A 17,287-nucleotide genomic window follows, 5' to 3' on the forward strand; every position below is an offset into this window, starting at 1 on the left:
GTCAGTAGCTTGCCTCCTTTCCGAGGAAAGGTTTGATGAATGTCTGTCACTTTTCTTGGTGCTCTCTAACCAGGTGAACAGGTATGCGGTGTGAAATGGCTGAGTGGGCATTCTATTCACCATAGGGTCTGCTAGAGGACACCGAGTGAGATCCCTAGAAGGGGAATGTCCTGGGTTACACATGTAACCATGGTTCCCCCGAGAGGGAATGAGATCATGTGTCCCCTCACCTAGGGCTCGCCTGTTTTCGCATCTCCTTCAGACAACCAAGTTGGTGAGGTTTTTGGCAGGTGCCCTCTTAAACATCTGGCTGCCTGCCTGTGACATTAAGGGCTACGTGCGCCAGTGGGATTGGAGTTGTTTAACATGTACTTCAGACACCAGTCTCCATAGTGTCTGCTAGATGAGACAGAATCTTGTTCCCTCTTTTGAAGAAACGGTGGTTACATGTGTAACCCGAGACATTTTTATGCAATAAAATAAAAATAAAAAAGCAAATGATTTAAAAATGGAAATATTTAAATATATGGACTTATTTAAAATGAACTTAAAACAGTTAAAAATACATTGGCGACATTTCCACGCCTCAAAATGTGATGATGAATTAAACAAACTATGTTTGGTTGTTTTTTTAACATGTCGGTCAACTGGCCTCATAGGCGGCCTTTGCTAATGAAAGCTGCCATGAATTCCAGATCTTCAGTCTGAAGGTCTGGCTGTGCAAGATTAGGGCAGCTGTGGCCTAATGGTTAGAGAGTTGGACTTGTAATCCCAAAGTTTGCGGGTTTGAGTCTCAGTGCCAGCAGGAGTTGTAGGTGGGGGGAGTGAAGCAAGTCACTGAACCCCCAATTGGTCCCTGGATGCTGGAAAAAAAAGCTGTCTGGGTGTGTGTTCAAGGTGTGTGTGTGTGTATTTTCTAATAACTGCTGTGTGTGTGCACTTGGATGGGTTAAATGGGTTACCATACTTGTCAGATGTCACGACTAGGACAGCAACAACTAATTTATAAAATCGATTATTATCGATAATTAAAATGATTTCTCATTATCGATTAGTCGGGTCTGCCAGTGCACATACAACTGCAGCCGGTTGCATAAAATTACAGCACTGAATAATGCATTTCTATGGACAAAATGCATCTACAAATATTGGAGGAAACAGAATGACCTCCTGCAAGAAAAGTACGTGATCCAATAAATAAATAAGATAAATCTTTGTTTTAAGCTTCAAGCTGATGCATTAGCGTAATCTTTTACAGATAACTGTGTGCATCCTTTCCATTTTTGCATAAAGGCCCACCCTGACAGTCTGCGTTAAGTTGAAATCTTTACTGCGTGTTAAACAGACGGAACATAGAGATGTGAGGGAGACAATATTCAGCACTGAGGCGCTGACTACTGAAGGTCTGGAATATATATATATATATATATATATATATATATATATACACACACACGATATATTAGGGCTGGTAAGCGATTACAATTTTTAATCTAATTAATCACATGATGTGGTGATTAATGAACCTAATTAATCGCACATCAAATTTGGAGAAATTACTCTGAAAAGATAATTTAAAGTCATTGTTGTGCAAAGCATCAAACGGAGATTACAAAAAGTAGGTTCAGCAAGAATCATTTTGTTTGATCAAATTTATTACATATACTCTTTTGGACCATGTGAGTAAATGATGGTTGGGTGAACTATAACTTTAATAATTTATTTTCTTAATTTTATTATTATTACTATGAATATATTGATTTATTTCTTTAATAAAATGATACTCTAAATAATAAACTAAAATTGCCACTAGGTCGTGGTAAATATCTTAATGATTAAGTCATCGAGTCATTTATTCATTCGTTTGATTCGTTTAGTAGTGAAGTAAAGCGTTCTTTATGAATGGTTCATTGAATCATTAGGCTTGTTCGACTTGAAGTGGGTCATCAGCATCAGACCCACCTTTGTTTGACATCAAAGAACCGCAAGAGCTTTGGAGAGCAGGCGACTCCTTGTGCTTTTGAATCGCTCTCGTGGTACTTTGATGTCATACACCGATCGGTCTGTGTAGCGCCACTTCAAATCTATTGTGACTATGGCCAATGGTTCAACGATCCAATTGGATCACCCAGTTCATTCAAAACGTGGATTAAGAAATGAAATGCCGCTGTGGTTTGCTTCGGGGATGAACAGTTCTGACTGTTGTATGTTATATATACTCTGGATAACTCACTCTTTGAGTGGAAGTGCTTTCCTGATTAGTCGAGGGAATGTAGGAAGTCTTAATTTTGCATAAACTGTCCTCACCAAAGCACAAATAATGGAAAAGAGAGTTGAATATTGAAGTGTAATAAGCGTCACAAGATGACAGATTGTGGAAAAGAACATTCAAAGTGCTTTGCATATTTAAACAGTTTTGAAGGGCTCTAATTATCATTAAGATTTAATGGCCAGGCTTTACTGGATAAGTTTCTGGAATGCTCCTTAATAAGTTGTGAACTGCTGAAACCTCAACAATTGTGGAGCTCCTTTTTGGAGGCAAGTAAAAATTCAAATTTTATTTTAATAAATAAATAAATTAAATTTATGCATTTAGCAGACGCTTTTATCCAAAGCGACTTACAGTGCATTCAGGCTAACAATTTTTACCTATCATGTGTTCCCAGGGAATCGAACCCCCAACCTTATTGGCGCTTGCTTGCCTTCTAACGCAATGCTCTACCACTTGAGCTACAGGAACACTTTTTTTTAAATTTTTTTTTATTTTGCACAGTAAATCTAAAGGCAGAACTGCTGTGAGCTATACTGTCGTTAATTGATGGTATATGCTGAAGCCACCAGCTGCACTATTTCATCACATTTTTTTAATATTCATGTGTATCAGAAGAATTTCTGGTGGAAAAAACTTCATTTCCCATGATTCTGCAGGGAAATCGCCATCAATCAGAGACTCACAACAAGCAAATCACACCCACCAACTCCCATGAAGCACTTCGAATGCATATATTGCAGTAAACAAAATTCATTGTTTCTGTATACATAATCAGCATCTTTAAATGAACATTTGTATATTTCTCCATAATTTTTAATTTTGCTATCCTCCACAATGATTCATGGGATTGCAGTTCCCTCATTAACATCATTTTCTTGTTTTGAATCAAAGTTTGTAATATTATGATTTACTTCACAGCTGGTTAGTTTAGTTCATGACTTTTAACTTTTCGAAAATGCATAAAGGTATAGAAAAATACTTCTGGAACTAAGGCTGCTTAAACAGTAGATGGGCACTCTATTGCATATTTATCTCATGATTATAAATTAGACCTTGTTGCATGAACTCATTAATATTGAGAAGTCAAGTTTTAGCTATAAAATAATTTTTATTTTTATTTTTTTTTGCAATGGGATGGGAATTATGTAGTATTGCAGATGTACCACATCAGCCTAAGTAGACCTGCTTGATGTCTTTTGATGTCCTTTACTTTTTTGATAAATGATAAACTCAAATCAGTATGTCCTGATCTGTAAAGTTGGTCTGTTGTAGAGACATTAAAATTCAATTCTATATGAAATTGTCAAAATCCCTTCAACAGTTGTCTGGTTAAATTTGTGAGGATAAAATTAATCTTGCATTTGATTGAGCAATTTAATCATTGAACTATCCAGATCATGTGGATGTTTAACATTTGATGAACATTTGGAAATTCCTGTCTTGCCATCGCCTCTGATATTACCGTTGCAATACAGTTTTCCACTAAGTACATCGAGTTGCAAACCCACATTTTCACTATAATGCAATGTATCATGAGTACCCACACTCATACAAGAACTCATTAATGTGACTAATATCCCAGCACCCCACTGTGTCCCACAACAACAAAGGCTTATGCGTTCAAAGAGCTCATTTACACATTTTAATGTCTATCAACGCTTGCCTCACAATCAAAAATATCCACCAATCACAGAGAAATGTCTATCAGATATTATTATAAGCACATCCAGTTAAATTAAAGCATGGCCAATGGAAGCTATTTCACAGTCCACTGATCAGTCAAAATACACTTGGTACAGATAAAATCGGGCAAATAGTGGGACTGTTATCTGAGCTTATCAGAACCTGATATTCACACGGATAAACCTTTATTCTAACTAGTTAATGATTTTTCTAACTCTCCCTGTCTCTGTCTCTCTTAACAGAAATCGAAAAGGTCCAGAAAGACGAAGACAAAGAGGATGAGAAGTTCATTGATGTAGTCATCAACAAGAACATGAAACTGGGACAGAAGGTTTTGATCCCTGTAAAACAGTTTCCCAAAGTAAGTACAGCAAAGCTTTTTTTCAGTGTCCAATGTATGATATAGTAGTTACACCCAACTAGAACAGATCAGATTATGAGAAATGTAGAATTACATCACTTGCTCACCAGTAGTTCCTCTGCAGTGAATGGGTGCCGTCAGAATGAGAGTACAAACAGCTGATAAAACTCCACTACATTAAATCAATGAATGTCTTGTGTAAGAAAGAAATCCATGATTAAACCACTGCTTCCATTTAAAATATGAGTCCTCTAGACATAATATTTCTTTCTCCAGTGAAAAAAATGTCTAATCTGAAAAAGGAGAGAAATATGCATAGATCAAGCATAGTTTTTGATATGAAGATGACGGAGGATGGACTTTTTCACTTGAGGAAGCGTTATTATCGATTGTGGACTGGTATTTTGGGAAAAATCAACGGTTTACAGTTAAACACAACTTTTCATTTCACAAAATGTTAATTGATGGACTGCAGTGGTGTGGATTATTGAGATGTTTTTAGCAGCTGTTTGGACTCTCATTCTGATGGCACCCATTGACTGTAGAGGAGCCATTAGTGAGCAAGTGATGATGTCATTCTAAATTTATCCAAATGTGTTCTGATGAAGAAACAAACTCATCTATGACTTGACGACTAGGGTTTTCAGTAAATTTTCATTTTTGAATGACATTTTGAATATTTTGCACTGCTGATGAAATCATTGATTGAACATAATATTTTTTCAAATAACCATTGGCAATTTGTCAAAAAATCTAAATAATTTTCTAAATGCAGTGTTATAGTGTAGAATAATTCAATGTTGTTTTTAGACTCAGTGACAGAAATTCTTAATGTTCATCAAATTTTTTCACAGCTGATAACCTTTGTGCCTTTCATTTGTTTATCATGCTTTCACATGACTCCACACACAAGCACTTCACAATAAATACAGACCACAGTCATTCAAGGATGAAACGCACTTCACAGTGCAGCTACATGTTAATATGAACATGAGTTTGAGATTGAAGCATGCACAGGCGATTTCAGCAAACGGTCCTAATTTCCATATTTCCATACTGTTGCTGTTATGTGTGTTATTTGATGATTTTTCCCCTTTTGCCAGATGTAGAGGTGAGCGTGACCTTGATGGCAGACTATCAAATTATCATACACTGAGCATGTGTGTGTGTTCATGTGACATATGCATATATTCCTGCTGTTATTCCTGCAAAGAACAATTCTTAATCTACCTCATTTAGTTTGTGCTTTTGTAGTTCTTCCAACATAATTTAATGGGCTTCTCTGTGGTTTTTAATTCACACCGTTCCATGCTGGGAGAGTGCAAGAGCGACAAACAGCAGAAAACGAGAGAAACAGAGAAGTTTCAGCAGCAGGTGTAGATGTCTGACTCTATTCAGGAAAAAAACATTTTTGAATTAGAACAGTGTGTTAATTTGATTGTTTATGGAGGTGTTTCAGTAACGAAGGGGATGAGTAAATGAACAGGACATGTTTATAGCTCATGGTTTTTTTTTTTTGGTCTAACATAGTCACCATTTCCATTCACTTTTATTATTATACTAGTGAGCTACTGATATTTTCTGTATAAGTAATATATAAAATAATACCCAGTATGTATCTTAGTTTGTAATAATTATGATTTTTTTTAATTATTATTATTTTTTGAATAAAAATACAGTAAAAACAGTAATATTTGAAATATTATTACAAATAAAAATACAGTTTTTTATTTGAATATGTTTTAAAATGTAGTTTATCCCTGTGATGTAAAACTGAATTTCCAGCAACATTACTCCAGTCTTCAGTGTCATGATCCTTCAGAAATCATTGTAGTATGCTGATTTCATATTAATTATAATTGGTACTCATATATTAACAGTTTGTGCTGCTTAATATTTTTTAGAAACCGTAATATGTTTTTTTTTTTTTATTCTTTGAGAAATAGAAAGTTTAAAAGAACAGCATTTATTTTAATTGGAAATCTTTTGTAACAATATAAATGTCTTTATTGTCAGTTTGGATCAAATTAATACATCCTTGCTAAATAAAAGTGTGTATATATAAAGTGTTTATATATATATATATAACATTCAAATAGAACATTTTTAATTTTATAATTTTTTAATGTATTTTTTTATCAATAAATGCAGCCTTGGTGAACATAAGAGGCTTGTTTAAAAAAAAAACACACACAAAAAATATTTTCAATGGTAGTGTATACAGTGGTAGAATATACAACCAACTACAAGAAGTGAATTAGCTTCTTCATGACAAAAGGACCCCGGACAGATTCATGATCCTAACATAAGGACAGATAGACCATCGGCAGCATTATACACTTGTGCACTTCTGCACACTTTTGTGCACCTATATATATGATGTAAATATGTATTCGGCCATATGCATGTGTTAAGAGAGTGATAATGTGTTTGTGAGCCATTTTTTGAAGAAGGCTTGTAAATGGGCTCTTAGATCCCAGAGGGAGTGTGCGGTGAAGGGTAAAGCATCTCTCACACACATATATATACACACACTCGCTACATTAATTTTTTTAGTAATACTAGAAGGCTGATACCTAATCTGAGACCAAAAAAATGTATTATTATAATAATTATTACAGTACTTAATAAGAAAATATGAGTTTTGTAAGAGTGTCTTCTAACATGTTCTAAGATGTGCAAAGCTACATAACATTAGGGACATAATATTAGGGAATTCTTGATGGTTACCAGGGTTTTGTTGTGTGATTGCTAGGGAATTGCTACTGAAAAATAGCCCACCTTCAAGTGTAAATTTTACTTCAAGTCTTATTTAAATCACTAACCTTAAGTCAATTAGTGTGGTATAGTATGGTATGGATCTCACTGGTTGTGTCAGGTCACAGGTTTTGTTAACTGCAGCATTGTGCTTCAGCTGAGTCCCCATCCAGACCTCTACACTGTCTAAATATTACTTAAACCCAAATGTCAGCTCTTGTTATTAAACACAGTTCCAGCTTTTCTCCTGACGCCAGCACCCACAGGAGCCCCCAGTGGCCCGGAGATGTTTGTGGATCATGGAGCATGTTGGCTCTGTGACTCCATTATAGCTGGACCTTATTATGAGATTATTATCTATTCAGTATGAAATTTGTCACAGTGCAGTGAGTCGAATGATCAAGTTGGAGGATGCGTTTGCACACTGCAGTGTTGTGAATCGAATTGTTTTCTGTTCCGGAGTCTCTGGCTTTAACTGGATGATCAGCAGATTGCTTAAACTGCAGAATATTGTAGATTGCCTGCCAAACTCCAGCAAACTCTTTCCACTGTCCATCATGGGCACAGAAGCGGTTTGCAGAATTAGAGCGATCATCTTTAAGTTCTTTGGCAGTAACATAACACTATGGCATTGGATGGTAATATTGTGGTACTTTAAAATATATATTTGAATTAGTTTACCATGGTTTTTATATGGTGCTACCATAGTATATGTCCAAAATACTATGGTACTGTCCAAAAAAACAACAAAAAAACCAAAGCATTTTTTTTTTGAATAAAATTACCCTTACAAAAAATTACTGTTAAATTAAAATTACCATGGTACCATATGTTAATGATGTAATATATTTATATTTACCATAGTACTGAAATTACCTCTGGAATTACCATGGTACATGTCCAAAATGCCATGGTAGTACCATAAGTTTTGTAAGTGGAATCATTCAGTAACTTGAAGTACTATAGAAATACCACAGTATGTGAATTTCTATTCATATGAACACAAGTTCTACCCTGCGTCTCCCGCCATTCAGTGTTGGGCGGTTACTGTTGACTTCAAGTTTGTCAAAGCCATAGGATGACTGTAAAAAAAATAAAAAAAGATCAGGACGTCAGGTCTTTTAAATGAAACTTCATCTCAGAGCTAAAATGAATGTCAGGGTACATGAGCCCTCAGCATTAGAGCAGTAATGATCGGCCACTTCAAATAAAGCAATTAACAGCAGCGGAGCGAGAGCGCCAGTGTAATGTCATACGGCGCGGCTATTCACGTCGCCCCGCGTCACAATAAACAGATTGCCTTTGACAGCTCTGATGTCTGTAGACACTAATGCGCTGTTTAGAGCTTCAGAGAGCTACTGGGGGAAGACAAATTCAATTTATCCAGTCTGACAGGTGGATGTAGAGAAAGAGAGCAAGAGCTTGAAGGGTGAGTGTGATGAATCTGATAGGAACAGTTTTAATCCCAGACGTCACCTCTAGCCTCATTTATGGGACACATGTTTACTAGTCAGGGAAACTTCCTTAGCTAATTTCATCTGTTGAGGATGTGGTCACTGGTCATTGAGATTAAAGAACAATTTTGTATTAGAGAGTAATGAATATGCGTCATAAGTGCTTATTAAAGGTGAAGCGTGTAATTTGTTTTGGCACTATAGTCTTTCCCAGCTGTCTGCCATTGGTCAATCAAACAGAGAGTGCCGACCCAAACTCACACAACTGGTTGAGCTATAATATAGGTTTGGTCAGGATGGTTAAACAAATGCTTTGATAATGCCAATGTTTTGATAGTGTCATAGTATAATTTACGTTCTATTATAGTTTTTGTACTTTTTTAATCAAAAAAAGTAATTTTATTGAAAAAAGCTGCATTTATTTGATCAAAAATACAGTAAAAACAGTAATATTGTGAAATATTATTACATTTCGATTATCGATATTGGAAACTGTGAGTTATTTTTCTGGATTCTAATGAATCAAAAGTTCAAAAGAACAGCATTTATTTGAAATAGAAATCTTTTGAAACATTATAAGTGTCTTTAGTCTTTAATGTCACTTTTAATCAGTTTAATGTGCTCTTATGGAATAAAAGTATTACTTTTTTTTTCAAACAAAAACAAACAAATAACTTACTGATTCCAAACTTCTAAATGGAATAAGTATATATTCCAAGTTGTTCATAGACAGTTGTGTTTACTGACAATTTTCCCCTCCAAAGCCCCTCATTTGAGTCCAGTTCAAATTCACAACATGACATGCCAGCTTTGTGAGCTGCAAAAGAGGAATGGTTTTCAGTGAAAAACAAACTAAATGTTGTTTATTTGTCACACAACTCAGAACAGTGCAAAACAGTACATTCATATGTTTTTTTTAATACACTTTTTCAATGGTGCTATGAACTGTCTTTGTAGACCCACGTAAGGTTTCTTCAGAAATCCTTTCTTTTTCTGTGGAGATAATAACAGCATATGGGTTCAGTATGACAAATGGTGAGAAAATAATGACAGAATTTTCATTTTTAGGTTCTTTATTCCTTCAGTTGTTAGCAAAACCTTTTTAGCCTTTGCATGTCTTTCTCACCCAGTGTGTGTGCAGTCTCTGCAGTCATTGTGCCTGTCTCTGACAGTTGCCTGTGAGGTCAGTCTCATTGTAAAAGCTGTTTAGTGAGACCCAAAGTGAAAAAACCTCCATGTGCCGACTTTTTCATCTCAAACAGAGAATGAGGCTTTCTTCTCAGATGCTTTATTGTACTTTCCAAACAAACTGAGCTTTATTAGCGAGATAGATATTTCCATGAAAAGTAAACTGAGTGTAATAAGTGGCACTGAGGTCTCTGAGATCTTTTTAAAGAATTCGTGTGAGTTTGAGCATCAGCGTCAGGACACAATCAGCCAAACGATCTGTGAATTGTCCTCATTACCTGATTTAATCTGCAATTAAAATGAATTCACAATGAAAATTTTTGCCTGTGAGCTATTAGCCCTATTTTGCCCATGCCTTTTTTATAAGCCTACATGTATTTTCCTACAGCCGCACACATTTTGTGCGTTTATGTCAGATAACGGTTATCTTCCCCGATTTTTGTAATGAGATGGTAATGTTTTCAAGTAGCTGGGTAGATCCTTTTGAAAACTAATAAAACTTGCCAAGACAAGATTCATTTTTACTATTGCTTATACTTTGGGCTTTTTAAATTGTAATTATTAAAATTTGTATCCCACACCTCACATCATGTGCTGATGAGAAGAGCGGTGTGCTACCCTTCTAAGAGACCTAAGGGATATAAACACACACACAAACACACACACACACATGATTCACACTCACTCATGCAAAAATGTAGCACACATTTTTTACTTTATTGTTGAAGTTGAAAACAGTTCTGAAATAAGCATTTTTTTTCCATTTCTTCATGTCAAACCTTTGTTAAATTGACAGTTCGTGCATTTATTGTATTTTCATCAAATGTTCTCCATGGCAGACACACATGGCATGGAGATTTTAGCATTTCTATATTTGTGCATAGTGAAAAGAGGCCATTGTGTGTTCTAATGTGTGTGTGTGTGTGTTTGTGTATGTGTTGGGGTGTGTTTAAGAGCTTTAGAGCGTCCCGTAAATCCTCACACAGCTTGGTGTTGTGTTTAATGTCCAGATTAAGTCCCACGCTGTCATTTACAAACCTTAATATCATCAGACTACACCATTAAAGAACAGCCAAACAAAAGCCTCTGTAAATAACAGGCATCTAATGAAAGCAACTCCACAAATAGCCATCAGCAGCAGAACATATTGCGCTCTTAAATTCCAGTGTGTGGATTGACAAACATCTGATCTCACCATCATCCAGTCTGTCTGGAATAACATGAAGAAACAGAGCAAACTGAGGCAGATGAAAACCTGAAGAACTGTGGCAATGTCTCCAAGAAACTTCAAGAAACCTACCTGCAAAGCTACCTGAAAAACAATGTGCAAGTGCTTTTTAATGCTTTTTTTAACGCATAGTGTGGTCACACCAAATGTTGATTTAATTTAGTTAATAGAAGTTAATTAATAAAATCTATTTTTGATGGCATTCTCACCTTACGGCATTTTTACACAAGTGCCTTTTACACAAAAGCTTTTTGGAGACATTGCCACAGTTCGCCTGGATTGAGTCTGTCTCTGTTTGTTCTGTTTTTTCATGTTATTCCAGACAGACTGGATGATGGTGAGATCAGATCTCTGTGGAGCACTGGCTGCTGCCAGAATCCTTTTGCAAACAAAAATCTCACTGGATTATTGAAATAAATTTCATTTCGTTTGGAAATGTAACCTGATATTTCCTACTGACACACTACAGCAAATCATAGAAATAACTGAATTAAAAAAAAATGTTGTTGGTAAAAATACGAGTGGCTTAAGACTTTTGCACAGTACTATATATAATATATAATTATAATATAAGAGCTTCTTACGAAGTATATGGATATATGGCATATATAAATGATCTTGCCAGCAACAGAGATTCAGGTGTTTGAACAACTGAATGTATGTGAGATGAATATGCCCCAAAGTATCAGGATTATTGCATTTTCAAATCATAGCTTGTTCCCATCGGAAAGAAAAAACACAAATGAGACATTTCTCAGATGTTTCATCTGGAGATCAATGAGATTATATTGATAACTAAGTTAACGAAGTTCTTTCTTAGTTGTTTCTAATGAGAAAAATACACCACTTAAGATATCTTTAAAAGACAGCTGAGATCTCTTCTGAAACTCTAAAGGGATACTGTTTTGGGCCCCAATGACTTTCATAGTATGGACAAAATATACTAGTGAAGTCAATGGGACTCTAAACTGTTTGGTTACCAAAGTTCTTCAAAATATGTTCAGATGAACAGGAAAAAAGGAAAGTCATATAGGTTTGGAATGACATGAGGGGGAGTAAATGATGTAAAACAGGATTTTAGTATGTTTGAGATGTACCTGCTTAGCTCTTTCTGCTAATTCTGGGTTTTGCTGTCAGATTTAGTCAAGCCTTACTGTTTTGAATAAAAAGAAGCCGGGAAAGTTTGAGAACGTGTCACCTGAGCGCTGCGATTGTGTCTGTGGCTTTCTCAAAGATCTTCATGGGTGGCAGGGTTTGATCTTCCACTCCGGGTTCAGCGGTGAGATTGCTAAGAAGCCTGGACAGCAGGCGCAGGTGAAGAGTTTTAACAAGAACAGCAGAGAAAGCATCTCACCTCCTCAGCCTATACACTTCCTCTTTCTTTTGTCATTCTTTGGTCTCCCTGGGACGATTCTTCTTCCCTTCCTTCTCCTTCTTCTCTCATGTGTTTCTTTGATCCTTGCCACCTGTATCCATCTGAATGTGACATAAAACAGTGTGTGTTTTAGATCTCGAGTCTCTTGTGATTCAGTAAAGTGTCTTTCAGTTCTGTCAAGATGAACATTGTGGTTTTGGCCCCTCGGAGGCTAGGGCTGGAAATGTAGCACATAAATTTAACACTATTAATTATATATAAAAATGTCATACATTTTTAATATGTTTCATTTGTTTTGGACCATAGTGATGGGCTTATATTCAGTCATATGGAAATAAAACAATATATTGGCTATTAAAGCTACTTTTTGCCATTTGTCAATGTCTTTGAATGTCTTTTCTATGTAAATATTGATAAATGCAATAAATTGTGAATAATTCACCTCTATATCATGCAATTCATTTGAAAATGTGAATAAAGTAAGAGTAATTTAATATTTAACAAAACAAATACATTTTTTAAAATAAATAAAACTATATTGACAATAAAAATGTATATATATATATATGTGTGTGTGTGTGTGTGTGTGTGTGTGTGTGTGTGTGTGTGTGTGTGTGTGTGTGTGTGTGAGTGTGTGCAGTTTAACTATTTATAATTAGCTGACTATAAAATTAAATTCAATAAAGTGCCATCCATTATATAAAAATGTATGTGATGTCTCTTTCTCATTTAAAGTTCAAATTACTAATTCATTGTTTGAACGAAAAAGCAAGTACAGTGTCTTAGTGAAATATTTGATCATTAAAGCATGCATGACCAGAAAAAAAGAGGATCATGGGTAATGGAAATGAAAGCAGTGCTGCTTAATTGGTTGATGTGGGCAAGAAAAGCACTGTATTTAATATACCAGTATGTGGCTTTGATAAATGTTTAACTGCTTTTACAGAAGAAATACTTTCCATGTAATTTTGCATAACTTAAGTATTAGGGGATGGAAAATAGAAGACAGAACTATGAAGTGTAAGTAAAACTCTTTTTTCTTTTTCTCTTTATTAGTTTAATTTTGTGGGTAAACTCCTGGGCCCTCGAGGGAACTCATTAAAGAGACTACAAGAGGACACACTGACCAAGATGTCCATCCTCGGAAAGGGATCCATGAGAGACAAAGAAAAGGTATTCTTTCTTTCCTTATTATCAGTGTTTTATTCTCCTGGCCGTTAATCAGAGTATAGAAGGCAGGGACTGGCATTTTTCCCCGTTTTTTACCAAATAGTCTTATTGTCTCTGCTGTCATGGGTGAGAAGTGTTGAACGATCTTGAGCGCGCATGTTGCATTTCTGTGTGCTGCGCCACTGATTGAATCGATTGATGGCTGCTGATGGGCCACTACCCCCCCCCACTCACCTGAAAAGAGAGATACGATGTCATAAAGAAAAGCTAACCTCAGCATCCTGTCAGAGAGGAAGAAAGAGAAATAAGGAGACAAAGGGACAAAGAGATAGAGTCTGAAAGGTTTTTGGGGTTACCGGCAAACAGCAGATTACTTTCTCCAGCGTCTAACTGAATTGACTTTGTCTGTTGAGGTAATTCAGAGACATTCTTCTAGTTAAATAGGATCTTTTTCATGCAATGAGGGTATGCTTACACAACAACAGTTGTACTAAGAACTGATGTTTTCTTTTTCATTTTTGAAAGGTTTAATGTACAGAAAACAATGTCAAAATGATCCCCATTCACATGCTGCATTATTTATGCCATGCCAGTAGTTGGCGACGTCATGCACATACCTATAAACTGAACATGTAATACACATGTGCATGACTTCACTGTTTTCACAAATTAGTGTTTTTACAGTTTACATGGAGATGACAGTATTGCTTTCAAAAACTTGCACTTTGAAACTTTTCAAAAGTTTGCGTTTTCAGGCCCCCAGAGCGCCATTGTCATGTAAATGATTAGCCAACGAATAGACAGTTTTTAGCTGAAAACAGTGTAGTGTAAATGCCCCCATAGTTTTTTTTTTCTCTGAACTCCACTTAAAGGGATAGTCCACACCAAATTGAAAATTTTGCGACGAGAATACTTTTCTTCAAAATTCTACAAAATGGCGCTACGGGGATGTGGAGAGATTCATAGGAGACGAATTGTTGAATAAAGTCGTTATTTTTGTTTTCTTCACGTACTAAAAGTATTCTCGTCGCTTCATAACGTACGGTTGAACCACTTATAGCAGATGGAGTATTCTGATGATATCTTTCATACTTTTCTGGACCTTGACAATGTAATTTACTTGGCAGTCTATGAGACAGTCACAAGCCTCCCGGTTTTCATCCAAAATATCTTAAATTGCGTTCCGAAGATTTTGGGTTTTGGGTTTCAGTTCAGGTCTGGTACAGTTGTAAAATAGATACACTTTAGGGTGTAAACTGTATTTGGAATCTAAATTAAATTTAATGTTTTGTTACTATTTGCTTTCAGTACCAGAAACTGTCTGCAGACAGTGACATCATCAACATTTTTTACATGTTTCCAAAAAAAGTCTATTTTCTTCAACAAGGCTACATTTATTTGATCAATGATAAAGCAAAACAAAATTTTCAGCATCATTAATCCAGTCTTCATGTGATCCTTCAAAAATCATTATAATATGCTGATTTGAAACATTTCTATTTATTATTAATGTTAAAAACAGTTGTGCTGCTTAATATTTTTGTGGAAAATATGATGCATTTTGTTCAGGATTCATTGATAAATACAAAGTTTAGAAATAGAAAATAGAAATCTTAAAAAAACAAAACTCACCTTACTCTTTAAACAGTTTGTTTTTGTTACTGTACCTTTAAAAGGAATAGTTAAGTAAGGAGTCAATTAGTCAGCTTATGCTATGGTTCGCACACATCTAGAAATTGTTCAGATGTGTAATTTTGTGGCAAAACATGAAAATAATCGGTCATTTTCATTGTATTGTTTATTATTTATTTGCTAGGTCAGTGTTGTTGTTGGTTTTGGTTCTTTTGCTGTCGTAAGGTGTCAGGACCTGAAATAACTGAAATCATTTGGTGAAGTGATATGGATATGTAATGTGGTCAAGACCTGCCTGGTACTACTTTATCTGTGCTTTTCCATTAAAATAATTGCACACCTTAGAATGCTCCTCAACCAGGCAGATTCAGATGTTCAGAACAGCCCCACAGTATAATTATCTATAATTGGCTAACTTCATGTTAAGTTTATCTTAAAAGAGTCTGGAAAATCCATATCTATCCCTTAAGTTACTGAAATTTTTTTTTCTCTCAGATTGTGTGCATGTAGCTCTGGTTTCTGACCATTTCTGAACAGCTCGGCCGCAGGTGATTTTGACTGTGTGCATGTATAATCGTACCACAATTACCTTTACCCTTCACACGAGGACTCTTCTGCCTTCAGTCAGTTGTTCCAGAGCTCAGGGTGTTCTGAAAGGATTTGTCTACTAATTGGGCATGTTGTTATTGACTTCTGTACTCCTCTGGTACTGTCAGATTTTGGTGAACAAGCTCTCTGTAGAGAAAAGCAGTTGAGGGAAAATTGTGCACCGCAAATTGGAGGGTTTGGACCTGGAATGCTCACCTGAAAGGTTTTAAGCCATTTGGAGATTCCCACAGCGGAGAGGAGAGATTTACGTAAAGCTCTTAATTCTCATTGATGTTCTAGAATTCACAGAAACGAATTTCACAGAATTTTCCAAACGATGTTGATAGTAAACATACACACCTCAAACCCCACAAGAGCTTGTTTTTTGGAAGCAGTTTAGAAAACTTACAGTAAATATGTGTTCTTCAGTAAATGTGGAAAATGCTCTTGCAAACATGGAGGCATGGAAGCTTGTTTGTGAAAAAAAATAACTTTTTGTTTCATAATTCAAAATTGTATTTTATGTTTGTATGTTTGTATTTAGTTTGTATTATATATATATATATATATATATAGAAGTTTTTGCAACTTTAATCTCAATCATTTTGAGATTTAAATCTTAACAATAATTTAGATTTTACGTCTTGCAATTCTGTATATATGTGTGTGTGTGTGTATGTATATATATATATATATATATATATATATATATATATAAATAATTTAAGATTTAATAATCAAAACAACTTCAACTCCACCTCTGAAATATATAATATTTAAATAAATAAATAAATAAATAAATAAATAAATAAATAAATAAATAAATAAATAAATCGATATTTATTTTTAAGAATGAAACTTAAAAAAACTAATAAAAATAGCCTTGTAAATGTCAACCTCACTAGTTGATGTTTGGACAATTAGTTGATTAGAGCATAACACACACACACACACACACACACACACACACACACACACACACACACACACACACACACACACACACACACAATACCTCAGCATATATGCATTAAGCTGACCTCTTTCAGTCAGTAAACAGCATATTTGTGGATGGAATTAGCATCTCGTTTGCATAACAGTCTTTAAGAGACCGGGTTAACCACATGACATCATAGGAAGCACAGGAGACAAGCACACGCATAACAGCACGCTTTGCTCTCCAATGAAGAGCCATGTTGAATGAAAATCTCACCCTGTTTTTAAAATAAAGCAGCATCATCTGTGTATCTGATGGGTGGGCTGCTGTAATTCTTTGCCATGTTTCAGTCTCATGGTTCCTGTTAAATTGCTTTTTAGCTTCGCGCCAGCTAACAGTGCTGAATACAACCCCCAGCACAAATACGCTGCCCAGTGAGAATGTGTTTGCATATTGAATTTACATTTTAATTGAATTTAATATGCATGGCATAATTATGTGTGGTTTATTAATTTAGCTTATTTATTTATTTACATCCTCAGTGTCCTGTTTCAAAGGTGGAAAAGGGTCAACATCTTCTAATTGTAAATTATTTTCTACATTTTTTGTTATTTAATTAAAAATGTCTAATTTTATATACTT

General features: G+C 35.3%; 1 protein-coding gene across 3 annotated transcripts in view; it reads left to right on the forward strand.

Moving 5' to 3' along the window:
* The window catches only part of LOC132103982 (KH domain-containing, RNA-binding, signal transduction-associated protein 3-like), a 149,563-nt gene that overhangs the window by 92,047 nt on the left and 40,229 nt on the right, over positions 1-17,287 (forward strand). For all 3 annotated transcript variants that reach the window (XR_009423496.1, XR_009423497.1, XM_059509113.1), the window contains exons 2-3: positions 4,198-4,316; positions 13,375-13,491. Coding sequence is in view for 1 of the 3 variants with exons in the window: in XM_059509113.1 (XP_059365096.1) it covers positions 4,198-4,316; positions 13,375-13,491 (236 nt within the window). In the remaining 2 variants the exon portion in view is untranslated. The remainder of the gene's footprint in view (positions 1-4,197; positions 4,317-13,374; positions 13,492-17,287) is intronic.

Source organism: Carassius carassius, chromosome 25 (genome assembly GCF_963082965.1).
Source record: "Carassius carassius chromosome 25, fCarCar2.1, whole genome shotgun sequence".
Lineage (NCBI taxonomy): Eukaryota > Metazoa > Chordata > Actinopteri > Cypriniformes > Cyprinidae > Carassius > Carassius carassius.